Here is a 26,788-nt window from a genome sequence, read left to right as displayed (position 1 = left end):
CGGCAGAAGATGAATGTGCAGGTAGAGATACTGGGGTGCAAAGAGCAAAATAAATAAATACCAGTATGGGGATGAGGTAGGTAGATAGATGGGCTGTTTACAGATGGGCTATGTACAGGTGCAGTGATCTGTGAGCTGCTCTGACAGCTGGTGCTTAAAGCTAGTGAGGGAGATATGAGTCTCCAGCTTCAGAGATTTTTGCAATTCGTTCAAGTCATAGGCAACAGAGAACTGGAAGGAAAGATGACCAAAGGAGGAATTTTTTGTATTTATTTTATTTATTTTACCTTTATTTAACCAGGTAGGCAAGTTGAGAACAAGTTCTCATTTACAATTGCGACCTGGCCAAGATAAAGCAAAGCAGTTCGACAGATACAACAACACAGAGTTACACATGGAGTAAAACAAACATACAGTCAATAATAAAGTATAAACAAGTCTATATACAATGTGAGCAAATGAGGTGAGAAGGGAGGTAAAGGCAAAAAAGGCCTTGGTGGCAAGGTAAATACAATATAGCAAGTAAAACACTGGAATGGTAGTTTTGCAATGGAAGAATGTGCAAAGTAGAAATAAAAATAATGGGGTGCAAAGGAGCAAAATAATTAAATAAATTAAATACAGTTGGGAAAGAGGTAGTTGATAGGGCTAAATTATAGGTGGGCTATGTACAGGTGCAGTAATCTGTGAGCTGCTCTGACAGTTGGTGCTTAAAGCTAGTGAGGGAGATAAGTGTTTCCAGTTTCAGAGATTTTTGTAGTTCGTTCCAGTCATTGGCAGCAGAGAACTGGAAAGAGAGGCGGCCAAAGAAAGAATTGGTTTTGGGGGTGACTAGAGAGATATACCTGCTGGAGCGTGTGCTACAGGTGGGAGATGCTATGGTGACCAGCGAGCTGAGATAAGGGGGGACTTTACCTAGCAGGGTCTTGTAGATGACATGGAGCCAGTGGGTTTGGCGACGAGTATGAAGCGAGGGCCAGCCAACGAGAGCGTACAGGTCGCAATGGTGGGTAGTATATGGGGCTTTGGTGACAAAACGGATTGCACTGTGATAGACTGCATCCAATTTGTTGAGTAGGGTATTGGAGGCTATTTTGTAAATTACATCGCCAAAGTCGAGGATTGGTAGGATGGTCAGTTTTACAAGGGTATGTTTGGCAGCATGAGTGAAGGATGCTTTGTTGCGAAATAGGAAGCCAATTCTAGATTTAACTTTGGATTGGAGATGTTTGATATGGGTCTGGAAGGAGAGTTTACAGTCTAACCAGACACCTAAGTATTTGTAGTTGTCCACGTATTCTAAGTCAGAGCCGTCCAGAGTAGTGATGTTGGACAGGCGGGTAGGTGCAGGTAGCGATCGGTTGAAGAGCATGCATTTAGTTTTACTTGTATTTAAGAGCAATTGGAGGCCATGGAAGGAGAGTTGTATGGCATTGAAGCTTGCCTGGAGGGTTGTTAACACAGTGTCCAAAGAAGGGCCGGAAGTATACAGAATGGTGTCGTCTGCGTAGAGGTGGATCAGAGACTCACCAGCAGCAAGAGCGACCTCATTGATGTATACAGAGAAGAGAGTCGGTCCAAGAATTGAACCCTGTGGCACCCCCATAGAGACTGCCAGAGGTCCGGACAACAGACCCTCCGATTTGACACACTGAACTCTATCAGAGAAGTAGTTGGTGAACCAGGCGAGGCAATCATTTGAGAAACCAAGGCTGTTGAGTCTGCCGATGAGGATGTGGTGATTGACAGAGTCGAAAGCCTTGGCCAGATCAATGAATACGGCTGCACAGTAATGTTTCTTATCGATGGCGGTTAAGATATCGTTTAGGACCTTGAGCGTGGCTGAGGTGCACCCATGACCAGCTCTGAAACCAGATTGCATAGCAGAGAAGGTATGGTGAGATTCAAAATGGTCGGTAATCTGTTTGTTGACTTGGCTTTCGAAGACCTTAGAAAGGCATGGTAGGATAGATATAGGTCTGTAGCAGTTTGGGTCAAGAGTGTCCCCCCCTTTGAAGAGGGGGATGACCGCAGCTGCTTTCCAATCTTTGGGAATCTCAGACGACACGAAAGAGAGGTTGAACAGGCTAGTAATAGGGGTGGCAACAATTTCGGCAGATAATTTTAGAAAGAAAGGGTCCAGATTGTCTAGCCCGGCTGATTTGTAGGGGTCCAGATTTTGCAGCTCTTTCAGAACATCAGCTGAATGGATTTGGGAGAAGGAGAAATGGGGAAGGCTTGGGCGAGTTGCTGTTGGGGGTGCAGTGCTGTTGACAGGGGTAGGAGTAGCCAGGTGGAAAGCATGGCCAGCAGTAGAAAAATGCTTATTGAAATGTTCAATTATGGTGGATTTATCAGTGGTGACAGTGTTTCCTATCTTCAGTGCAGTGGGCAGCTGGGAGGAGGTGTTCTTATTCTCCATGGACTTTACAGTGTCCCAGAACTTTTTGAGTTAGTGTTGCAAGAAGCACATTTCTGCTTGAAAAAGCTAGCCTTGGCTTTTCTAACTGCCTGTGTATAATGGTTTCTAGCTTCCCTGAACAGCTGCATATCACGGGGGCTGTTCGATGCTAATGCAGAACGCCATAGGATGTTTTTGTGTTGGTTAAGGGCAGTCAGGTCTGGGGAGAACCAAGGGCTATATCTGTTCCTGGTTCTAAATTTCTTGAATGGGGCATGTTTATTTAAGATGGTTAGGAAGGCATTTAAAAAAAATATCCAGGCATCCTCTACTGACGGGATGAGGTCAATATCCTTCCAGGATACCCCGGCCAGGTCGATTAGAAAGGCCTGCTCGCTGAAGTGTTTCAGGGAGCGTTTTACAGTGATGAGAGGAGGTCGTTTGACCGCTGACCCATTACGGATGCAGGCAATGAGGCAGTGATCGCTGAGATCTTGGTTGAAGACAGCAGAGGTGTATTTAGAGGGGAAGTTGGTTAGGATGATATCTATGAGGGTGCCCATGTTTAAGGCTTTGGGGAGGTACCTGGTAGGTTCATTGATAATTTGTGTGAGATTGAGGGCATCAAGTTTAGATTGTAGGATGGCTGGGGTGTTAAGCATGTTCCAGTTTAGGTCGCCTAGCAGCACGAGCTCTGAAGATAGATGGGGGGCAATCAGTTCACATATGGTGTCCAGAGCACAGCTGGGGGCAGAGGGTGGTCTATAGCAGGCGGCAACGGTGAGAGACTTGTTTTTAGAGAGGTGGATTTTTAAAAGTAGAAGTTCAAATTGTTTGGGTACAGACCTGGATAGTAGGACAGAACTCTGCAGGCTATGGAGCTAGGCACTGCAGGGCCTGGATTCACCTCTACATCGCCAGAGGAACATAGGAGGAGTAGAATAAGGGTGCGACTAAAAGCAATAAGAATTGGTCGTCTAGAACGTCTGGAACAGAGAGTAAAAGGAGGTTTCTGGGGGCGATAAAATAGCATCAAGGTATAATGTACAGACAAAGGTAAGGTAGGATGTGAATACAGTGGAGGTAAACCTAGGTATTGAGTGATGAAGAGAGAGATATTGTCTCTAGAAACATCATTGAAACCAGGAGATGTCATTGCATGTGTGGGTGGTGGAACTAATAGGTTGGATAAGGTATAGTGAGCAGGACTAGAGGCTCTACAGTGAAATAAGCCAATAAACACTAACCAGAATGGACAAGACATATTGACATTAAGGAGAGGCATGCTTAGTCGAGTGATCAAAAGGGTCCAGTGAGTGGAGAGGTTGGTTGAGGGTCACGGCGATTTAGACAGCTAGCCAAGCCAACCGGTAGCAAGCTAGCATAGGATGGAGTCTGTTGTTAGCCACCTCTTGCGTTCGGTCAGTAGGTTAGTGGGGTTCCGTGAGGTAGAGGGGATTAATCCAAATCACACAACAACAACAAAAATAAGAACAATAGATATAGTTATAGAGGCCCGAGAAGAAAACATAATAATAATAAAAATAAATAAATTGTCCGATTGTCTATTCAGATAGCAGCCGGTAAGACAGCTAACGGTTAGCGGGCCGCAGATGGGCGTTCAGGTAACGTCGCGACAGAGGAGCCAGCCGGATCTCCTTCAGGTAGATAACGTCGGCAGTCCAGTTGTGAAGGCCCGGTGGGGCTCCGCGTAGGCAGTGAAACGGGTCCGGATAGGTGACTGCAGCCCAGGAGTGAATGATGGAACTCAGGAGTGATTGACGGAGCTGGCTAGCACCGGAACAATCGATGTTTGCTCCGGAATCGACGAAAGCCGACTGTCACACGGATAGCAGCTAGCTAGCTGTGAGATCCGGGTATGAATGTCCAGAGAGCAGTTGAAATCCAGGGACATGGAGAGAAAAATTGGTCCGGTATGTTCCGTTCCGAGCCACGCTGCGCCGTACAAAACTGGCGATAGATTTTCGAGCTAAAGGATAGCTGATGACCACAAACCGTGGTTAGCTGAATACTAACGATTTGCCAGTAAAGAAGCTAACTAGCTTCTGATTAGCTTCTGGATTAGCTTCTGGGCTAGCTCCTGGCTAGCTTCTGGCTAGTTTCTGGCTAGCTTCTTGGAGTTTCTGGCTAGCTTCTTGGAGGATTACAGATCTGAGGTAAATAATAATTTTTTATAAATATAAATTGGTGAGGCTGGTTGCAGGAGAGTGTTTAGAAGATGAGTTGATGGAAAATAAAAATAAAATGTATGTGAAAAAAGTTGTAAATATATATATATATACAGGACACGACAAGAAGAGGACAAAAGACGTCTGAACTGCTATGCGATCTTGGAGAGAATTGGCTTTGGAGGTGACCAGTGAGATATACCTGCTGGAGCGCGTGCTAGGAGAGGGTGCTGCTATACCAGTGAGCTGAGATAAGGCGGGGCTTTACCTAGCAGAGACTTGTAGATAACCTGTAGCCAGTGGGTTTGGCGACGAGTATGAAGCGAGGGCCAACCAACGAGAGCGTACAGGTCGCAATGGTGGGTAGTGTATGGGGCTTTGGTGACAAAACGGATGGCACTGTGATAGACTGCATCCAGTTTGTTGAGTAGAGTGTTGGAGGCTATTTTATAGATGACATCACCGAAGTCGAGGATCGTTAGGATGGTCAGTTTTACGGGGGTATGTTTGGCAGCATGAGTGAAGGATGCTTTGTTGCGATATAGGAAACCGATTCTAGATTTAATTTGGGATTGGAGATGCTTCTTGTGAGTCTGGACACCCAGGTATTTGTAGTTGTCCACGTATTCTAAGTCAGAGCCGTCCAGAGTGGTGATGCTGGACGGGCGAGCAGGTGCGGGCAGTGCTCGATTGAAAAGCATGCATTTAGTTTTACTTGCGTTTAAGAGCAGTTGGAGGCCACAGAAGGAGAGTTGTATGGCATTGAAGCTCGTCTGGAGGTTAGTTAACACAGTGTCCAAGGAGGGGCCAGAAGTATACAGAATGGTGTCGTCTGCGTAGAGGTGGATCAGAGAATCACCAGCAGCAAGAGCAACATCATTGATGTATACAGAAAAGAGAGTCGGCCCGAGAATTGAACCCTGTGGCACACCCATAGAGACTGTCAGAGGTCCGGACAACAGGCCCTCCGATTTGACACACTGAACTCTATACACCTTAGCATACATACATACATACATACATACACCTTAGCCAAATACATTTAAACTCAGTTTTTCACAATTTCTGACATGTAATCCTAGTAATAATTCCCTGTCTTAGGTCAGTTAGGTTTACCACTTTTTTTTAAGAATGTGAAATGTCAGAATAATAGAAGAGAGAATTATTTATTTCAGCTTGTATTTCTTTCATCACATTCCCTGTGGGTCAGAAGTTTACATGCACTCAATTAGTATTTGGTAGCATTACCTTTCAATTGTTTAACTTGGATCAAATGTTTCAGGTAGCCTTCCACAAGCTTCCCACAATAAGTTGGGTGCATTTTGGCCCATTCCTCCTGACAGAGCTGGAATAACTGAGTCAGGTTTGTAGGCTTCCTTGCTCGCACACGCTTTTTCAGTTCTGCCCACAAATGTTCTATAGGATTGAGGTCAGGGCTTTGTGATGGCCACTCCAATACCTTGACTTTGTTGTCCTTAAGCCATTTTGCTACAACTTTGGAAATATGCTTGGTGTCATTGTCCATTTGGAAGACCCATTTGCAACCAAGCTTTAACTTCCTGACTGATGTCTTGAGATGTTGCTTCAATATATTCACATAATTTTCCTACCCCATGATGCCATCTATTTTGTGAAGTGCACCAGTCCCTCCTGCAGCAAAGCACCCCACAACATGATGCTGCCACCCCTGTGCTCCACGTTTGGGATGGTGTCCTTCAGCTTGCAAGCCTCCCCCTTTTTTCTTCGAACATAATGATGGTCATTGTGGCCAAACAGTTCTATTTTTGTTTCATCAGACCAGAGGACATTTCTCCAAAAAGTATGATCCTTGTCCCTATGTGCAGTTGTAAACCGTAGTCTGGCTTTTTTATGGCAGTTTTGGAGCAGTGGCTTCTTCCTTGCTGAGCGGCCCTCAGGTTATGTCGATATAGGACTCGTTTTACTGTGGATATAGATACTTTTGTACCTGTTTCCTCCAGCATCTTCACAAGGTCCTTTGCTGTTGTTCTGGGATTGATTTGCACTTTTCGCACCAAAGTATGTTCATCTCTAGGAGACAGAACGCGCCTCCTTCCTGAGCGGTATGACGGCTGTATGGTCCCGTGGTGTTTATACTTGCGTACTGGGGCTGCGTTTGTGAGCGATGTTCTTTAGGGTCTGGGCACTGCTGCCTTGTATAGGTGGACCTGGTCGTAAAAGCTGTTCAAGTCCAGGGTGGAGTGGAGGGCCAAGAAAACAATGGGTTTGAGGCACAGTCACGGGAAATACTTGCGTTTACCCGCTGTATGGTAGCAGGGTGGAAATCTTTTTGTGGTAGCAGGGTGGAGATAGTAGAATAAGCGTTTTCAATCACTCACTTGAGTGCTGTGCCTTTCCTGCTGTGCTCTCAGGTTGTATGTGCCTGTGTGTATTATTATGTGGCTGGGTGACCCTAGTTAGTCCTCAGACAGAAGGTCTGGGGTGCGCTGTGTGTTTGGACACCAGAGTTTAGACACCCTGTGTTTGGGAAAAAAAATGTTTTCTTGTATATATTTCCTGTTTGAGTCCATAAGGAATACAATCTGTGTCTTGTGTTTGTCCTCAGTGGGTGTGTGTGTGGGGGGTGGGTGGGTTGTCAGGAGGGCTATGACGGGGGTTGCTCAGAGGGGGTGGGATCCTCTGGGCTTGGGGTTCTTCATTTGTTGGGGTTCTTCATTCTTCATTTGTCTGTCCCGCTGTGATGTCAACGTGGTCAGGGTCTGGGGTGGACTGTCCCGCTGTGATGTCAACGTGGTCAGGGTCTGGGGTGGACTGTTCTGCTGTGATGTCAACGTGGTCAGGGTCTGGGGTGGACTGTTCTGCTGTGATGTCAACGTGGTCAGGGTCTGGGGTGGACTGTCCCGCTGTGATGTCAACGTGGTCAGGGTCTGGGGTGGACTGTTCTGCTGTGATGTCAACGTGGTCAGGGTCTGGGGTGGACTGTCCCGCTGTGATGTCAACATGGTCAGGGTCTGGGGTGGACTGTCCCGCTGTGATGTCAACGTGGTCAGGGTCTGGGGTGGACTGTCCCGCTGTGATGTCAACGTGGTCAGGGTCTGGGGTGGACTGTCCCGCTGTGATGTCAACGTGGTCAGGGTCTGGGGTGGACTGTTCTGCTGTGATGTCAACGTGGTCAGGGTCTGGGGTGGACTGTTCTGCTGTGATGTCAACGTGGTCAGGGTCTGGGGTGGACTGTTCTGCTGTGATGTCAACGTGGTCAGGGTCTGGGGTGGACTGTCCCGCTGTGATGTCAACGTGGTCAGGGTCTGGGGTGGACTGTTCTGCTGTGATGTCAACGTGGTCAGGGTCTGGGGTGGACTGTTCTGCTGTGATGTCAATGTGGTCAGGGTCTGGGGTGGACTGTTCTGCTGTGATGTCAACGTGGTCAGGGTCTGGGGTGGACTGTTCTGCTGTGATGTCAACGTGGTCAGGGTCTGGGGTGGACTGTTCTGCTGTGATGTCAACGTGGTCAGGGTCTGGGGTGGACTGTTCTGCTGTGATGTCAATGTGGCCAGGGTCTGGGGTGGACTGTTCTGCTGTGGTGTCGCAACTTTTGTCGGGGTCTGGGGTGGACTGTTCTGCTGTGATGTCAACGTGGTCAGGGTCTGGGGTGGACTGTCCCGCTGTGATGTCAACATGGTCAGGGTCTGGGGTGGACTGTCCCGCTGTGATGTCAACGTGGTCAGGGTCTGGGGTGGACTGTTCTGCTGTGATGTCAACGTGGTCAGGGTCTGGGGTGGACTGTTCTGCTGTGATGTCAATGTGGTCAGGGTCTGGGGTGGACTGTTCTGCTGTGATGTCAATGTGGTCAGGGTCTGGGGTGGACTGTTCTGCTGTGGTGTCGCAACTTTTGTCGGGGTCTGGGGTGGACTGTTCTGCTGTGGTGTTGCAACTTTTGTCGGGAGCTGAGGTGGGCTGTTCTGCTGGCTTGTCTGCGGGGGTGGCCACCTATCTAATGGGTTGTTCTCTGTCACACGCCACCCCCTAACCCTATCCTCCAGCAGTCTGATCCTCTCCTCTAGTGCTCTGTTCTCCTGCTCTTTCTCCTGTAGATGTTGTCTCACTACAGTCCAGAGTGCAGATATGTCCCTCTCCACCTCCAGCACTCTGGGTCTGGTTAAGGGGTTGTTGTTGTGGTGGACGGTTGTCTGGGTCTGGTTAAGGGGTTGTTGTTGTGCTGGACTGTTGTCTGGGTCTGGTTAAGGGGCTGTTGTTGTGCTGGACTGTTGTCTGGGTCTGGTTAAGGGGTTGTTGTTGTGCTGGACTGTTGTCTGGGTCTGGTTAAGGGGTTGTTGTTGTGCTGGACTGTTGTCTGGGTCTGGTTAAGGGGTTGTTGTTGTGCTGGACTGTTGTCTGGGTCTGGTTAAGGGGTTGTTGTTGTGCTGGACTGTTGTCTGGGTCTGGTTAAGGGGTTGTTGTTGTGGTGGACTGTTGTCTGGGTCTGGTTAAGGGGTTGTTGTTGTGGTGGACTGTTGTCTGGGTCTGGTTAAGGGGTGTTGTTGTGGTGGACTGTTGTCTGGGTCTGGTTAAGGGGTTGTTGTTGTGCTGGACTGTTGTCTGGGTCTGGTTAAGGGGTTGTTGTTGTGCTGGACTGTTGTCTGGGTCTGGTTAAGGGGTTGTTGTTGTGGTGGACGGTTGTCTGGGTCTGGTTAAGGGGTTGTTGTTGTGCTGGACTGTTGTCTGGGTCTGGTTAAGGGGTTGTTGTTGTGCTGGACTGTTGTCTGGGTCTGGTTAAGGGGTTGTTGTTGTGCTGGACTGTTGTCTGGGTCTGGTTAAGGGGTTGTTGTTGTGGTGGACTGTTGTCTGGGTCTGGTTAAGGGGTTGTTGTTGTGGTGGACTGTTGTCTGGGTCTGGTTAAGGGGTTGTTGTTGTGCTGGACTGTTGTCTGGGTCTGGTTAAGGGGTTGTTGTTGTGCTGGACTGTTGTCTGGGTCTGGTTAAGGGGTTGTTGTTGTGATGGACTGTTGTCTGGGTCTGGTTAAGGGGTTGTTGTTGTGCTGGACTGTTGTCTGGGTCTGGTTAAGGGGTTGTTGTTGTGCTGGACTGTTGTCTGGGTCTGGTTAAGAGGTTGTTGTTGTGCTGGACTGTTGTCTGGGTCTGGTTAAGGGGTTGTTGTTGTGGTGGACTGTTGTCTGGGTCTGGTTAAGGGGTTGTTGTTGTGCTGGACTGTTGTCTGGGTCTGTTTAAGGGGTTGTTGTTGTGCTGGACTGTTGTCTGGGTCTGTGCTGACTGGAGTGTAATCACCTGCTGTTCCAGCTCCACTTGCCTTACCTCCAGCTGGGTGAATTTATCCCTTATTTCAATGAGGGAATAGTACTCTGTGATGGGAGGTTGACTTTCCACTTGGGGTTGCTCATCTGTGGGTTTATGTAATGAAGAGGGCTGGTCTGACCCGCTCGGGGTGGGGGTGTCTTTCTCAACGGAGAGCTTCTCCTACTGAGCTATTTCTTTGATTAGGTGAAAGTCCAGCTGAAACTGTTTGCGGTTTCCCTGTACCAATACTGTTCCAGACTTCTAGAGATTTATATTAGCTGACTCAGAGTCCTCGTTGTCTAGTATCATGAGTTTCCACCCATCGGTAACTCATGATATATGATATAGCAATGTGGAATGCCAGGGGATGGTCTGCGTGGACGATAAGGTTGCTTATGTTCCCAATTTCATAACAGTCAGCAAAAAGGGAACAATAATAATAATATTTTTTGGTAGTTGTAAGCCTTCTAGGTAATTCTGTCCAACATCAGGTTGTAGGTTTTGAGTTTTGATTTGGAGTGAAGGTTATGTTGTGGAGGGTGGAATCCTGTAATGTCCCTACCAAAAAATCTAACTTTATCTAACTCGAAATCTATCCTTTTAAAGAACATGCTGAAAAATGCAGGAGCTTATCTGCTCATGACCTCTGTCTCTCTATAGCTCTATAGCTCTCTCTCTCTCTCTCTTTCTCTGTAGCTCTCTCTCTCTCTCTTTCTCTGTAGCACTCTCTCTCTCTCTCTCTCTTTCTCTGTAGCTCTCTCTCTCTCTCTCTCTCTCTCTCTTTCTCTGTTACTCTCTCTCTCTCTCTCTCTCTCTCTCTCTCTCTCTCTCTCTCTCTTTCTGTAGCTCTCTCTCTCTCTCTCTTTCTTTCTCTCTCTCTCTCTCTCTTTCTCTCTCTCTCTCTCTCTCTCTCTTTCTCTGTAGCTCTCTCTCTCTATGTCTCTCTCACCCCCCTACATCTCTCTCTCCCTCCTCTCTATCTCTCTCTCCCTCTATCTGTAGCTCTCTCTCTCTCTCTCACCCCCCTACATCTCTCTCTCCCCTCTATCTCCCTGTCTCCTCCCTTCTCCCTCTCTCTCCCTCCCCTCAATATCTCTCTCTCCTCCCTTCACCCCCCCTCTCTCCCTCGCCTCCATATCTCTCTCTCCTTCCCCTCCATCTCTCTCTCCCTCCCCTACATCTCTCTCTCCCTCCTCTCCATCTCTCTCTCCCTCCTCTCTCTCTCTCTCTCTCTCTCCCCCTCCGCTCTATCTCTCTGTCCCTCCTCTCTATCTCTCTCTCTCTCTCTCCCTCCTCTCTATCTCTCTCTCTCTCCCTCCCCTCCATCGCTCCCTCCTCTCTATCTCTCTCTCCCTCCCCTCCATCGCTCTCTCCCTCGCCTCCATATCTCTCTCCCTCCCTTCCACCTATCTCTCTCTCCCTCCTCTCTCTCTCTCTCTCTCTCCTCTCTCGCTCTCTCCCTCCTCTCTCGCTCTCTCTCTCCCTCCCCTCCCTTGCTCTCTCTCTCACTCCCCTCCATCTCTCTCTCTCTCCCTCCCTCCCTCCCATTCATATCTCTCCCTCCTCTCTATCTCTCTCTCCCTCCCATCCATCTCTCTCTCCCTCCTGTCTATCTCTCTCTCTCCCTCCTCCCTATCTCTCTCTCCCTCCCATCCATCTCTCTCTCCCTCCTCTCTATCTCTCTCTCTCCCTCCCCTCCATCTCTCTCTCCCTCCATATCTCCCATGCCATGATAGATGGATTGGTGCCTTTCTCTATTCATAGAGGATGATGTCTGGATGATATGGCCAGACATATGGATTCTGCTAGTATGTTTAGATGAGCTGGAACAGACTGGTTCATGTATGTTACACTGGGAATAAATGGTGCCATATTCCCTATATAGTGCACTACTTTTTCCCAGGGTCTATAGGGTCCGTAGTGTACGTACTATATAGGGAATAGGTTGCCATTTGGAAGGCGGGGAGTGTGTGTTTGAGACCAAGGCTATATGTCATGAGGAGTGGATCGATAATACTGCTGCATCTGGAAAGGAAGGAACACACACACAAGAAACACAGCCTGTTAGTGTATGTGTGTACACAGGCTAGCCATTCTTATTGTATGGTGTCCACGTGATCACACATGCTCTTAGTTAGTTAAAGACATGTTACGGATCTTCTACCGTGATCACACATGCTCTTAGTTGGTTAAAGACATGTTACGGATCTTCTACCATGATCACACATGCTCTTAGTTAGTTAAAGACATGTTACGGATCTTCTACCGTGATCACACATGCTCTTAGTTGGTTAAAGACATGTTACGGAACTTCTACCGTGATCACACATGCTCTTAGTTGGTTAAAGACATGTTACGGAACTTCTACCGTGATCACACATGCTCTTAGCTGGTTAAATACATGTTACGGATATTCTACCGTGAGCACACATGCTCTTAGTTGGTTAAAGACATGTTACGGAACTTCTACCGTGATCACACATGCTCTTAGTTGGTTAAAGACATGTTACGGAACTTCTACCGTGATCACACATGCTCTTAGCTGGTTAAATACATGTTACGGATATTCTACCGTGATCACACATGCTCTTAGTTGGTTAAAGACATGTTACGGAACTTCTACTAAGTATTCTTTAAACCTCCCGCCTTGGGCTGGATGTGTTAATGTGTAGTTCATACATGCATAATATAACTTAAATTAGCCACAAAATTCCAAGTTTGAAATCAACTGTTTTCTGGATGCTGTGTGGTGCCATTTTCCCTACATTTACCCACACATGGGCCATAGGGATGTGCACAGTTATTAAAATATTAGAACTCACATTAGGATTTGAATAGTTTTTGTCATGAAAAATATATATTACAAGCCTATTAATATTAAAAAAGCTTTTTTTAAATAAAGTAAAAATATCCATGTGACGTTGTTACATACAAGGAAATACCACGTCATTTGAAATTATTAATTTAATAACACAACAAACTTTTCAATGTAGTTTATATGACGTGCACGGTTGCTTATTGTTAATGTTGGCCAATTAAAGCGGCAAAGAGGCTCAATGTGTAGCGAGTGGAGTGAGATTTAATCTAATGCAATACAAAATGCATTAAAATTACGGAATTAACAGTTTGCGAAATGAGAAGGAGTAGGCTACAACGAGCAACCAACAGGTATGCATGCTGTTGTTTTCTCTGAATGGGATTGGAGAGAAAGTGCAGCATGTAGCCACAATTAGCCTAGCTAGTTACAATTAGCCTAGCTCGCTACAATTAGCCTAAGTAGCTACAATTAGCCTAGTTAAGCACAATCAGCCTAGCTAGCTACAATCAGCCTAGCTAGTTACAATAAGCCTAGCTCTCTACAATTAGCCTAACTAGCTACAATTAGCCTAGCTAGGATATCCAACAAAACTTCATGGCACTATTCGAATAGTACAATTATTTCAGACCCCCATCCCTAGTGGGCCAGCCCCCTAGCAATTCGAGTTTCAGGCAATGGGCTTCAGCTTCTCACCATTTTAACAGCTAGCTAGTTAAATAAATACAAATAAATAAAAAGCTAGCAAGATACACACAGCAGAGTAAGAGAGAGCAGTGGCGTGGTGCACATAACTGCACATTGTCGGGGACCACTTTTGGCTAGTGGGGATTACTTTGAGAACTACTGGCTAAAAAGTATGCAAAAGTACCGAAGAATCTCTTTAATGTTCATTGATAAAATCTTTAACTACAATAGTATGAGTGGGTTATAAGTGGTCTTCCTGGTGAATGGAAAGGGTCTGTAATAGTCCTCTCTCAATTCAATACTCTCTCTCTCTCTTCTGTCCATAGGGAGCCGTCCTAACTGCAATGCTGGTGACGAGGAATTTCTCTGGTAAATGTGTGTGTCATACATAAACACTTACACGCATGCACACACACGCATGCATGCACGCCACAGACAACCACGTGTGCACACAAACACACACGCACACACACACACACAGAGACACATGCACTTGCTCTCTTTCTCTCGCTCTCCACAAGCACAAAAAAAAAATGTCATGAGATGTTGTCATTATCACAAACTGATCGGGTGAAGACTTTAGTCTCCCATTATGAAGGACTAAGTTTGATTACAATGGTAAGCTGCATGGTTCATAACATGTCCCTGTTCCTCTGGACGAACACAGTGTCTGCCGACCAAGGTAAGAGGGGTGAGAGAGAAACAGATGTCACCATGTCATTGGATTTAGGTTAAAAGATGGTGAAAAAAATATGAAATTCCCTGACGTTGATTACTTTTTACACTGATTCAACATCATCACATAGATTTGTTTTATGTTGAAATGTTTTTGCCCTTGACTCACTTTGATGAAACTTAACTGGGACTTGGGTAATATGACTTCAATCTGGCATACTCTTCACACTGACACGCTGACACTCTCCTCTCTTCTCTTCCCTCACTCCTTCCCCTTTTCTGTCCTTTGCTTTCACTTGCTCTCTGTCTTTCTCTCTCTCTCTCGCTCTCTCTGTGTCAGTCGGTAGACAGTCTACATCTCCTGCGTCAATCACTACTGTTCCTGCAACTGCTGCTGGGATAGTGGAGCAAGGTATCTTCTTCCATCCCTCGCTTCTATACCTCCTCCTGTTACACAATTATACTGTCTCTCCTCTCTTCTTCTTATCTCCTCTCCCTCGCACTTCCTTCCTCATCCTTCCCTTTTGCACTCCTTTTGTCCTTCCTCTCCTGCACCACCTCTCTATCCTCCCTCCCTCCCTCCCTCCCTCCCTCTTTCCCTCTCTGCTCTATTTATCCTCCTCTCCCCCCTTTAATGAATGAAGCAGCATACATGGCGTGTCTATCTACCCTCCCTCCCTCCCTCCCTCCCTCCCTCTCTCTAACATGCTTTTGTCTTTTGTATCTTTGGGCTGGAGTCCTTTTTTGTTTAACATTTTCTGCCTGTGTTTTGTCCCTCATGAGCAGTATGTGAGGTGTGTGTGAGGTGTCTTTGATGTGTGTGAGATACAAGCTGTGGAGAGATAAAGAGATAGTTCTTTCTGTGTTCAGACTCTTCCAGGCCAAAGCTGAGGATTCTCCTCCCACTCAAAAGTTATGTGTTGCTATGGTGATTAATCAGTGTCAGCACCAGAGCTTCCTGTGTTCTCACCTCTCTATCTCGCTCACTTGCTCACTCTCTCACTCTATCTATGTCTGTCTGTCTGTCTGTCTCTCTCTCTCTCTCTCTCTCTCTCTCTCTCTCTCTCTCTCTCTCTCTCTCTCTCTCTCTCTCTTCCCCCCCCCCCCCCCCCCCCCCCCGCCTCTGGTTATTAATACAGAAAGATTCATAAACCTTCCTGCAAGCATTTATGAGTGTGTGTGTTTATGATCAGTTTATATTGTAATGTAAAGTGTTTGTGTATCATCATTTACATGGCTCTCCTTACTGAATTATATTCCTGTATTATTTTCCTGGTGAGGAATCCCCTAATGTTAATCTGAATGAATCCCACCTGCCGCAGAGATGAACAAAACCATTATTATACACCTGCTTCTCCATTTCATATTCCACTACACTTTCACCTCTAATCCCCTGTGTGTGTGTGTATGTGTGTGTGTGCGTGCGTGTGTGTGCTATCCCTGATGGACTGTGCTGATCCCTTGCTTTGGGCAGTGGTTCAGGTTCAGGGTTAATGAGTGTCAGTTGGATAGAGGTTTTTGTGCATGTGTGTGTATGAATGTGTGTGCTTGTGTGTGTGTGTGTGTGTGTGGGGGGGGGGGTTTATGAGAGATAGTTACAGTACAAAGTAGATCACTGTTGTCTCAGTGAGAATGTGTGTGTGTGTGCGATTCTAAATGTTTTAGTGTGCTCGTTTGTAGGGGTTTACAGTAGTTTGTGTGTGTATGAGCTTTAGTGGGTGTGTTGGCACTGTTTAGAGTTTGGCGTTTCAGTGTGTTCGCTTTCGAGAGTTCTGTGTGTGTGAGAGAGGGTTTAGGTTAGTTTAGTGTGTGTGTGTTAGCTAGCTTGGGGATAGCTAGGTGTCGACACTTGTGCGTGTGTGTGTGAGGTGTGTTTTAGCAATAGAGTGTGTAGGATGACTACTCTACCCTCTGAGAGTGTCTTCTCAATCTCCTTGGCAGCCAAGAGTCTCCTCAACAAGAAGGCTGACGTCAAGGTAAGATACATAAACACGTGTATCCTCCCTTCTCATCTCTCTTTTCATCTCTCTTCTCTTCTCATCTCTCTTTTCATCTCTCTTCTCTTCTCAGCTCTCTTCTCATCTCTCTTCTCTTCTCAGCTCTCTTCTCATCTCTCTTCTCTTCTCATCTCTCTTCTCTTCTCATCTCTCTTCTCTTCTCATCTCTCTTCTCATCTCTCTTCTCTTCTTATTTCTCATCTCTCTTCTCTCTTCTCTTCTCATCTCTCTTCTCTTCTCCACTCTTCTCTCTTCTCCACTCTCTTCTCTTCTCTCTTGTCTTCTCCTCTCTCTTAATCTCTCTTCTCCTCATCTCTCTTCTCATCTCTCTTCTCCTCTCTCTTCTCCTCTCTCTTCTCCTCTCTCTTCTCCTCTCTCTTCTCATCTCTCTTCTCCCCTCTCTCCTCATCTCTCTTCTCTACTCTCTTCTCCTCTCTCTTCTCCTCTCTCTTCTCCTATCTTCTCCTCATCTCTCTTTTCATCTCTCTTATCCTGTCTCTCTTCTCCTCTCTCTTCTCCTATCTTCTCCTCTCCTCTCTTCTCATCTCGCTCTTCTCCTCTCTCTTCTCTCTATTATTCTCTCCCACCTCCTACAATTGGCAGTGTTATGTGGTGTTGTATTGTGTTTTGTGGGCATGCTGTTTGGGTGTGAGTGTGTGTTTATTACTGCTCGTTGTGTACACTGCGTGTCAGCTGTTTGTGTGTGTGTGTAGCCTATTAGTCTGACTATCCAGCGTAGTCTGATGCACTGTAGCTTCAGTTACTTTAGCTATGTAGTTAAAATGTTCTATTCATGTGCACTGTCAGCGGTCAAACCCACCATAGATATAACATACGCTGTTCTATAGACCTCTATAGGTCAAACTCTCAGGACAGCAATGGATGTGTACAGTAGACTCCAATAGTCATGTTTATGGTAGGGTTTGGTTGTTTATGGTAGGGTTTGGTTGTTATGGTAAGGTTTGGTTGTTTATGGTAAGGTTTGGTTGTTATAATAAGGTTTTATGGTAAGGTTTGGTTGTTTATGGTAAGGTTTGGTTGTTTATAGTAAGGTTTGGTTGTTTAGGGTAAGGTTTGGTTGTTTAGGGTAAGGTTTGGTTGTTTAGGGTAAGGTTTGGTTGTTTATGGTAAGGTTTGGTTGTTTATAGTAAGGTTTGGTTGTTTATGGTAAGGTTTGGTTGTTTATAGTAAGGTTTGATTGTTTGCAGTAAGGTTTGATTGTTTGCAGTAAGGTTTGATTGTTTATGGTAAGGTTTGATTGTTTATGGTAAGGTTTGGTTGTTTATAGTAAGGTTTGGTTGTTTATAGTAAGCTTTGGTTGCTTATAGTAAGGTTTGGTTGTTTATGGTAAGGTTTGGTTGTTTATGGTAAGGTTTGGTTGTTTAGGGTAAGGTTTGGTTGATAATGGTAAGGTTTGGTTGTTTATGGTAAGGTTTGGTTGTTTATGGTAAAATGTGATTGTTTATAGTACGGTTTGGTTGTTTATGGTAAGGTTTGGTTGTTATAATAAGGTTTTATGGTAAGGTTTGGTTGTTTATGGTAAGGTTTGGTTGTTTATAGTAAGGTTTGGTTGTTTAGGGTAAGGTTTGGTTGTTTAGGGTAAGGTTTGGTTGTTTAGGGTAAGGTTTGGTTGTTTATGGTAAGGTTTGGTTGTTTATAGTAAGGTTTGGTTGTTTATAGTAAGGTTTGGTTGTTTATGGTAAGGTTTGGTTGTTTATGGTAAGGTTTGATTGTTTGCAGTAAGGTTTTATTGTTTATGGTAATGTTTTATTGTTTATGGTAAGGTTTGGTTGTTTATAGTAAGGTTTGGTTGTTTATAGTAAGGTTTGGTTGTTTATGGTAAGGTTTGGTTGTTTATGGTAAGGTTTGATTGTTTGCAGTAAGGTTTGATTGTTTATGGTAATGTTTTATTGTTTATGGTAAGGTTTGGTTGTTTATAGTAAGGTTTGGTTGTTTATAGTAAGGTTTGGTTGCTTATAGTAAGGTTTGATTGTTTATGGTAAGGTTTGGTTGTTTATGGTAAGGTTTGGTTGTTTAGGGTAAGGTTTGGTTGATAATGGTAAGGTTTGGTTGTTTATGGTAAGGTTTGGTTGTTTATGGTAAAATGTGATTGTTTATAGTAAGGTTTGGTTGTTTATGGTAAGGTTTGGTTGTTATAATAAGGTTTTATGGTAAGGTTTGGTTGTTTATGGTAAGGTTTGGTTGTTTATGGTAAGGTTTGGTTGTTTATGGTAAGGTTTGGTTGTTTATAGTAAGGTTGGATTGTTTGCAGTAATGTTTGGTTGTTTGCGGTAAGGTTTGGTTGTTTATGGTAAGGTTTGGTTGTTTATGGTAAGGTTTGTTTGTTTATAATAAGGTTTGGTTGTTTATAGTAAGGTTTTATGGTAAGGTTTGGTTGTTTCTGGTAAGGTTTGGTTGTTTCTGGTAAGGTTTGGTTGTTTCTGGTAAGGTTTGGTTGTTTAGGGTAAGGTTTGGTTGTTTATGGTAAGGTTTGGTTGTTTATGGTAAGGTTTGGTTGTTTATGGTAAGGTTTGGTTGTTTATGGTAAGGTTTGGTTGTTTATGGTAAAATTTGATTGTTTATAGTAAGGTTGGATTGTTTGCAGTAAGGTTTGGTTGTTTATGGTAAGGTTTGGTTGTTTATGGTAAGGTTTGGTTGTTTACGGTAAGGTTTTGTTGTTTATAGTAAGGTTTGGTTGCTTATAGTAAGGTTTGGTTGTTTATGGTAAGGTTTGGTTGTTTATGGTAAGGTTTGATTGTTTGCAGTAAGGTTTGATTGTTTGCAGTAAGGTTTGATTGTTTATGGTAAGGTTTGATTGTTTATGGTAAGGTTTGGTTGTTTATAGTAAGGTTTGGTTGCTTATAGTAAGGTTTGGTTGCTTATAGTAAGGTTTGGTTGTGTATGGTAATGTTTGGTTGTTTATGGTACGGTTTGGTTGTTTATGGTAAGGTTTGGTTGTTTAGGGTAAAGTTTGGTTGATAATGGTAAGGTTTGGTTGTTTATGGTAAGGTTTGGTTGTTTATGGTAAAATGTGATTGTTTATAGTACGGTTTGGTTGTTTATGGTAAGGTTTGGTTGTTATAATAAGGTTTTATGGTAAGGTTTGGTTGTTTATGGTCAAATTTGATTGTTTATAGTAAGGTTGGATTGTTTGCAGTAAGGTTTGGTTGTTTGCGGTAAGGTTTGGTTGTTTATGGTAAGGTTTAGTTGTCTATAATAAGGTTGTTTTTGGTAAGGTTTGGTTGTTTATAATAAGGTTTGGTTGTTTATAGTAAGGTTTTATGGTAAGGTTTGGTTGTTTATGGTAAGGTTTGGTTGTTTAGGGTAAGGTTTGGTTGTTTATGGTAAGGTTTGGTTGTTTATGGTAAGGTTTGGTTGTTTATAGTAAAGTTTGGTTGTTTATGGTAAGGTTTGGTTGTTTATGCCTAACAGAGGTTTTCATCTCCATCTTCCTCCCTCTATTTCTCCTCCCTTCATCTTTCCCTCTTTCTGTACCCTTCTTCCATCGTCCATCCCTCTCTCTCTCTGGCTGGCACGGTGCTAATCTCAGATTATTTCTCTCCACATGATTAATCTGTCCTTACGTAATCTCACTCTGCACAACCCTCCAATCCCCCCCCCCCCCCCTCTCTCTCTCTGTTCCTCTCCTGTCTGCACTTTGCAAACAACACTGGAGCTATTTTGGTTCAAAACACAAGCACACACACACACACACACACACACACACACACACACGTGTGTTGAGTGGTGAGAGAAGGAGAGGAGATACTGTTGAGAAAGAGAGAGATGGAGAAAGGGACGAGACAGATACATATATAATATAGTGTTACTGTAGTGCTCTATACTCACCACAAGCCCAGATGTCTACAGGTTTACCATAAGCCTCCTTCCTCAGTACCTCTGGAGATAGGTAGCCTGGGGTACCTGCAAAACCTATGTATATGCACATACACACAGTGGTTAAACTGTATGACTTCAGTCGTAGGCCGAGGATGATGTATAACATGATGATGGATGGAGTCCAACACAGTAGACAAAACAAGTAGCACCCTACTTCCCTCCGGGTTACCCAGTTCCTGTAGCACCCTACTTCCCACCGGTTTACCCAGTTCCTGTAGCACCCTACTTCCCTCCGGGTTACCCAGTTCCTGTAGCACCCTACTTCCCTCCGGGTTACCCAGTTCCTGTAGCACCCTACTTCCCTCCGGGTTACCCAGTTCCTGTAGCACCCTACTTCCCTCCGGGTTACCCAGTTCCTGTAGCACCCTACCTCTCTCCGGGTTACCCAGTTCCAGTAGCACCCTACTTCCCTCCGGGTTACCCAGTTCCTGTAGCACCCTACTTCCCTTCAGGTTTACCCAGTTCAAGTAGCACCCTACTTCTCTCCGGGTTACCCAGTTCCTGTAGCACCCTACTTCCCTTCAGGTTTACCCAGTTCCAGTAGCACCCTACTTCTCTCCGGGTTACCCAGTTCCTGTAGCACCCTACTTCCCTTCAGGTTTACCCAGTTCTAGGAGAACACTACTTCTCTCCGGGTTACACCGTTCCAGTAGCACCCTACTTCTCTCCGGGTTACCCAGTTCCAGGAGAACACTACTTCTCTCCTGGTTACACCGTTCCAGGAGAACACTACTTCTCTCCGGGTTACACCGTTCCAGGAGAACACTACTTCTCTCCGGGTTACACCGTTCCAGGAGTACACTACTTCTCTCCGGGTTACACCGTTCCAGGAGAACACTACTTCTCTCCGGGTTACACCGTTCCAGGAGAACACTACTTCTCTCCGGGTTACACCGTTCCAGGAGAACACTACTTCTCTCCTGGTTACACCGTTCCAGGAAAACACTACTTCTCTCCGGGTTACCCTGTTCCAGGAGAACACTACTTCTCTCCTGGTTACACCGTTCCAGGAGAACACTACTTCTCTCCGGGTTACACCGTTCCAGGAGAACACTACTTCTCTCCTGGTTACACCGTTCCAGGAGAACACTACTTCTCTCCTGGTTACACCATTCCAGGAGAACACTACTTCTCTCCGGGTTACACCGTTCCAGGAGAACACTACTTCTCTCCTGGTTACACCGTTCCAGGAAAACACTACTTCTCTCCGGGTTACCCTGTTCCAGGAGAACACTACTTCTCTCCGGGTTACACCGTTCCAGGAGAACACTACTTCTCTCCGGGAGAACACTACTTCTCTCCGGGTTACACCATTCCAGGAGAACACTACTTCTCTCCGGGTTACACCGTTCCAGGAGAACACTACTTCTCTCCGGGTTACACCGTTCCAGGAGAACACTACTTCTCTCCGGGTTACACCATTCCAGGAGAACACAACTTCTCTCCGGGTTACACCGTTCCAGGAGAACACTACTTCTCTCCGGGTTACACCGTTCCAGGAGAACACTACTTCTCTCCGGGTTACCCCGTTCCAGGAGAACACTACTTCTCTCCGGGTTACACCATTCCAGGAGAACACTACTTCTCTCCGGGTTACACCATTCCAGGAGAACACTACTTCTCTCCTGGTTACACCGTTCCAGGAGAACACTACTTCTCTCCGGGTTACACCATTCCAGGAGAACACTACTTCTCTCCGGGTTACCCCGTTCCAGGAGAACACTACTTCTCTCCGGGTTACACCATTCCAGGAGAACACTACTTCTCTCCAGGTTACACCGTTCCAGGAGAACACTACTTCTCTCCGGGTTACACCATTCCAGGAGAACACTACTTCTCTCCGGGTTACACCGTTCCAGGAGAACACTACTTCTCTCCTGGTTACACCATTCCAGGAGAACACTACTTCTCTCCGGGTTACACCATTCCAGGAGAACACTACTTCTCTCCGGGTTACACCGTTCCAGGAGAACACTACTTCTCTCCGGGTTACCCAGTTCCTGTAGCACCCTACTTCCCTCCGGGTTACCCAGTTCCTGTAGCACCCTACTTCCCTCCGGGTTACCCAGTTCCTGTAGCACCCTACTTCCCTCCGGGTTACCCAGTTCCTGTAGCACCCTACTTCCCTCCGGGTTACCCAGTTCCTGTAGCACCCTACTTCCCTCCGGGTTACCCAGTTCCTGTAGCACCCTAATTCCCTCCGGGTTACCCAGTTCCTGTAGCACCCTACTTCCCTCCGGGTTACCCAGTTCCTGTAGCACCCTACTTCCCTCCGGGTTACCCAGTCCCTGTAGCACCCTACTTCCCTCCGGGTTACCCTGTTCCACGAAAAAACTCCTTCTCTCTGGGTTACACCGTTCCAGGAGAACCCTACTTCTCTCCGGGTTACACCGTTCCAGGAGAACCCTACTTCTCCCCGGGTTTAGGCGTGCCCTATCCCAATCCAGCAGCACCATACCCTGCTCCTGACCAGATTGCACCCTGTCCTGCACCTGCTTTGCCACTTGGCAAGTAACAGCTGATTGCCTCATCATCTCAAGCCATCGTTGCCCCATTTCGAGAGCGGCAAAGAGAGTGACTTCGCCCTCATCAAAATTGCCCTGCACGACATGATGAACAATCACAGGCACCTGAATGAGCGGTATAAGTATCAACTGTTTCTTGGACACCTGAAACTTCCAAGTGCACTCCAGCTCGCCAAGGCCTACATGCATGACCCAAGACCTTATACTGCTGCCTTACAAGCCCTGCAGGATAAGTACAGTCAGCCCCGCAGGATAAGTACAGTCAGCCCCGCAGGATAAGTACAGTCAGCCCCACAGGATAAGTACGGTCAACCCTGCAGGATAAGTACGGTCAACCCCGCAGGATAAGTACGGTCAACCCCGCAGGATAAGTACGGTCAGCCCCGCAGGATAAGTATTGTCAGCCCCGCAGGATAAGTACGGTCAGCCCCGCAGGATAAGTACAGTCAGCCCCGCAGGATAAGTACAGTCAGCCCCACAGGATAAGTACAGTCAGCCCCACAGGATAAGTAGGATCAGCCCCGCAGGATAAGTATGGTCAGCCCCGCAGGATAAGTACAGTCAGCCCGCAGGATAAGTACAGTCAGCCCCGCAGGATAAGTACAGTCAGCCCCGCAGGATAAGTACGGTCACCCCCGCAGGATAAGTACGGTCAGCCCCACAGGATAAGTACAGTCAGCCCCACAGGATAAGTACAGTCAGCCCCGCAGGATAAGTACAGTCAGCCCCACAGGATAAGTACAGTCAGCCCCACAGGATAAGTACAGTCAGCCCCGCAGGATAAGTACAGTCAGCCCCGCAGGATAAGTACGGTCAGCCCCGCAGGATAAGTACGGTCACCCCCGCAGGATAAGTACGGTCAGCCCCGCAGGATAAGTACAGTCAGCCCCACAGGATAAGTACGGTCAGCCCCGCAGGATTAGTACGGTCAGCCCCACAGGATAAGTACGGTCAGCCCCACAGGATAAGTACAGCCAGCCCCGCCATCTCGTCCAGTGTAAGCTAGCCACCATCCTGAAATCCTCCGCCATCGAGCTTGATGACGTAGAAACTGATGGCTCAGAGCGGAGCATCGTCTTGCCAATGGCTGTGCAGCACCTCAACCTCACTACTGAGTCTGAGACTCTCACCCTCAGAGCTATTTGTCAAGATGCCTGTTACCTTTGATATTTCCCTTCTGCTCGAACTCTCCAAGAAGTACCGGATACAAATAACTTTCTGTGGACCTGTGTCCATTCGTTTCAGTCCTCAGCTCCCAGACATCAGCAGGCTTGCCACATGGAAAATCTTTGTGCAGGCAACAACATGATCCTTACACGTGGCGTCCGATTCATTCTCCAGTTCACCCAGTGAAGCGTTCCTCATCGTGGACCCTGATGGGAAGGTGACACATACCTACCTACCCTGGAGCTGATGGATGCATCATGACTGCTGCCATCTAGGTCAAAAGTCGGACCTGCCTTCAGCCAGTAGCCCGCCGGCTGGTACACCCCCAAAGTTCTTGCAACGAAGACGCAGGTGATCCTGCTACGCAGAACAGACTTTCTCCCTGTTTAAAATGTCTTTACATACATTTGGGGTGGCAGTGTAAGAAAGCACATCACTTTAAGAGTGACTGATGATGTCACAGCTAGCACGAGCTCTCAGAGTGTCAATTCTTCCCTAGTTCTGCTCGCCAACCTCAGCTGTGGAGAGGAATGCAATAACTAACACAGTTTATGGACACACAACATTGGATAATTCTCTCCTGTCTCTCTTACCAGAGCACAATCTCCTTATCTTTGCCTACTCACAACAGTACTAAATATCAGTGGTTTCACCCTCTTCAGCACTAACAGTACCACTTACTCTCCCTCTATATGTCTGAATCACCCCTTCATCTCTCCTCTCCATCACTCCATCCAAATCCTCCCACAACTACAGACCTCCCTCCCCTCCCTCCACTCCCTGTCCCCACCACCTCAAGGATGAGATGAGTTCACCTATGCCGGTTTGTGTGTGTGTGTGTGTGTGTGTGTGTTCTGTCGGGTGGGAAGGCTACTCTCGTTGTGTTTCTGAACTTTGGGAACCAGGAAGACGAAGGAAGGAAATAGAAGCTACAGTACCATCAGCTGCACCACTGGTGTCGCTTAGCAACCATCTCAATACACACACACACACACACATATTTTAAGGTATTTTTCTCATATTCTTTCTCTTTAGGCAGTAATCCACATCCGTTATATATCTATTCCATCTACGTCCATAAAGGAGCAGAATCAAAGTTTATTGTACATGCCATATTTGAATGATTATTTGTTGGATTCATTTATTGTTTCTTTTTTGTGATATGATCATTTCTGTAAACCATTTTTTTTATTTTGACATACAATCCACACTCATTTTCAGCATTCTTCATACCCTTCATGGTGTTCATCTCACTCTCACTCTCTCCATCTCATCATCCATTCCATCACTACAACCAGAGATGGAAATCCAGTCCCAAGGTTCAGATCCTGGTGAGGATATCATTGTATCCCTCTCTCCCCCCTCTTCTCTCATCCCCTTTTCTCCTTTCTCTCCACCTCTCCTCTTCTCTCCTCTTCCTCTTTCTTTCCTCATCTTCTCTCCTCTTTTTCCTCTCTTCCCTCCTTTTCTTCTCTCTCCACCTCCTCTCTTTTTTCTTTCCTCTTCTTCTCTCTTCACCTCTCCTCTTCCTCTTTCTCCTGTCCTGTTCTCTCTCCATCATCCTTTTCTCTCTTCATCTCTTCTCTCCTCTTCCTCTTTCTCCTGTCCTGTTCTCTCTCCATCATCCTTTTCTCTCTTCATCTCTTCTCTCCTCTTCCTCTTTCTCCTGTCCTGTTCTCTCTCCATCATCCTTTTCTCTCTTCATCTCTTCTCTCCTCTTCCTCTTTCTCCTGTCCTGTTCTCTCTCCATCATCCTTTTCTCTCTTCACCTCTTCTCTCCTCTTCCTCTTTCTCCTGTCCTGTTCTCTCTCCATCATCCTTTTCTCTCTTCATCTCTTCTCTCCTCTTCCTCTTTCTCCTGTCCTGTTCTCTCTCCATCATCCTTTTCTCTCTTCACCTCTTCTCTCCTCTTCCTCTTTCTCCTGTCCTGTTCTCTCTCCATCATCCTTTTCTCTCTTCACCTCTTCTCTCCTCTTCCTCTTTCTCCTGTCCTGTTCTCTCTCCATCATCCTTTTCTCTCTTCATCTCTTCTCTCCTCTTCCTCTTTCTCCTGTCCTGTTCTCTCTCCATCATCCTTTTCTCTCTTCACCTCTTCTCTCCTCTTCCTCTCTTTCTCCTGTCCTGTTCTCTCTCCATCATCCTTTTCTCTCTTCACCTCTTCTCTCCTCTTCCTCTCTTTCTCCTGTCCTGTTCTCTCTCCATCATCCTTTTCTCTCTTCACCTCTTCTCTCCTCTTCCTCTCTTTCTCCTGTCCTGTTCTCTCTCCATCATCCTTTTCTCTCTTCACCTCTTCTCTCCTCTTCCTCTCTTTCTCCTGTCCTGTTCTCTCTCCATCATCCTTTTCTCTCTTCACCTCTTCTCTCCTCTTCCTCTCTTTCTCCTGTCCTGTTCTCTCTCCATCATCCTTTTCTCTCTTCACCTCTTCTCTCCTCTTCCTCTCTTTCTCCTGTCCTGTTCTCTCTCCATCATCCTTTTCTCTCTTCACCTCTTCTCTCCTCTTCCTCTCTTTCTCCTGTCCTGTTCTCTCTCCATCATCCTTTTCTCTCTTCACCTCTTCTCTCCTCTTCCTCTCTTTCTCCTGTCCTGTTCTCTCTCCATCATCCTTTTCTCTCTTCACCTCTTCTCTCCTCTTCCTCTCTTTCTCCTGTCCTGTTCTCTCTCCATCATCCTTTTCTCTCTTCACCTCTTCTCTCCTCTTCCTCTCTTTCTCCTGTCCTGTTCTCTCTCCATCATCCTTTTCTCTCTTCACCTCTTCTCTCCTCTTCCTCTCTTTCTCCTGTCCTGTTCTCTCTCCATCATCCTTTTCTCTCTTCACCTCTTCTCTCCTCTTCCTCTATTTCTCCTGTCCTGTTCTCTCTCCATCATCCTTTTCTCTCTTCACCTCCTATCCCCTCTCCTCCCCTCTCCACTCTCCCCTCCTTATCTCTTCCTCCTGTTCTCCTCTCTCTTTCCCCTCTCCTCTCTATCATACTCTTTCAGTGGTCTCTACTGATGAGTCACCTGTCAGTCATTCCACCCGAGAGAGAAAGAGAGAGACAGATATGCTAATGTTGCATTGTTACGGTTGCAGTTTCACTGTGACAAACTATTATCAGACCTTGAATGAAGGGCTGGTCATTTTCCCAAACACATAATCAGTTTGTTTGTGTATGTGTGTGTGTG

The 26,788-nt window shown here is 46.2% G+C and overlaps 1 protein-coding gene across 7 annotated transcripts in view; it reads left to right on the top strand.

The window, feature by feature from the left end:
* Positions 1-26,788, top strand: part of LOC110523332 (calcium/calmodulin-dependent protein kinase type II subunit beta) — a 64,241-nt gene that overhangs the window by 23,805 nt on the left and 13,648 nt on the right. For 4 of the 7 annotated variants that reach the window (XM_036976944.1, XM_036976942.1, XM_036976940.1 and 1 more), the window contains exons 12-14: positions 13,689-13,737; positions 14,378-14,449; positions 15,979-16,013. In XM_036976944.1, coding sequence (XP_036832839.1) covers positions 13,689-13,737; positions 14,378-14,449; positions 15,979-16,013 — 156 coding nt within the window. The remainder of the gene's footprint in view (positions 1-13,688; positions 13,738-14,377; positions 14,450-15,978; positions 16,014-26,788) is intronic. The other 3 variants (XM_036976943.1, XM_036976941.1, XM_036976939.1) reach the window with 1 other exon arrangement.

This window comes from Oncorhynchus mykiss, chromosome 5 (genome assembly GCF_013265735.2).
Source record: "Oncorhynchus mykiss isolate Arlee chromosome 5, USDA_OmykA_1.1, whole genome shotgun sequence".
Lineage (NCBI taxonomy): Eukaryota > Metazoa > Chordata > Actinopteri > Salmoniformes > Salmonidae > Oncorhynchus > Oncorhynchus mykiss.
The sequence above is the reverse complement of the archived record's forward strand: the minus strand, read 5'-3'. Positions and strand labels throughout refer to the sequence as shown.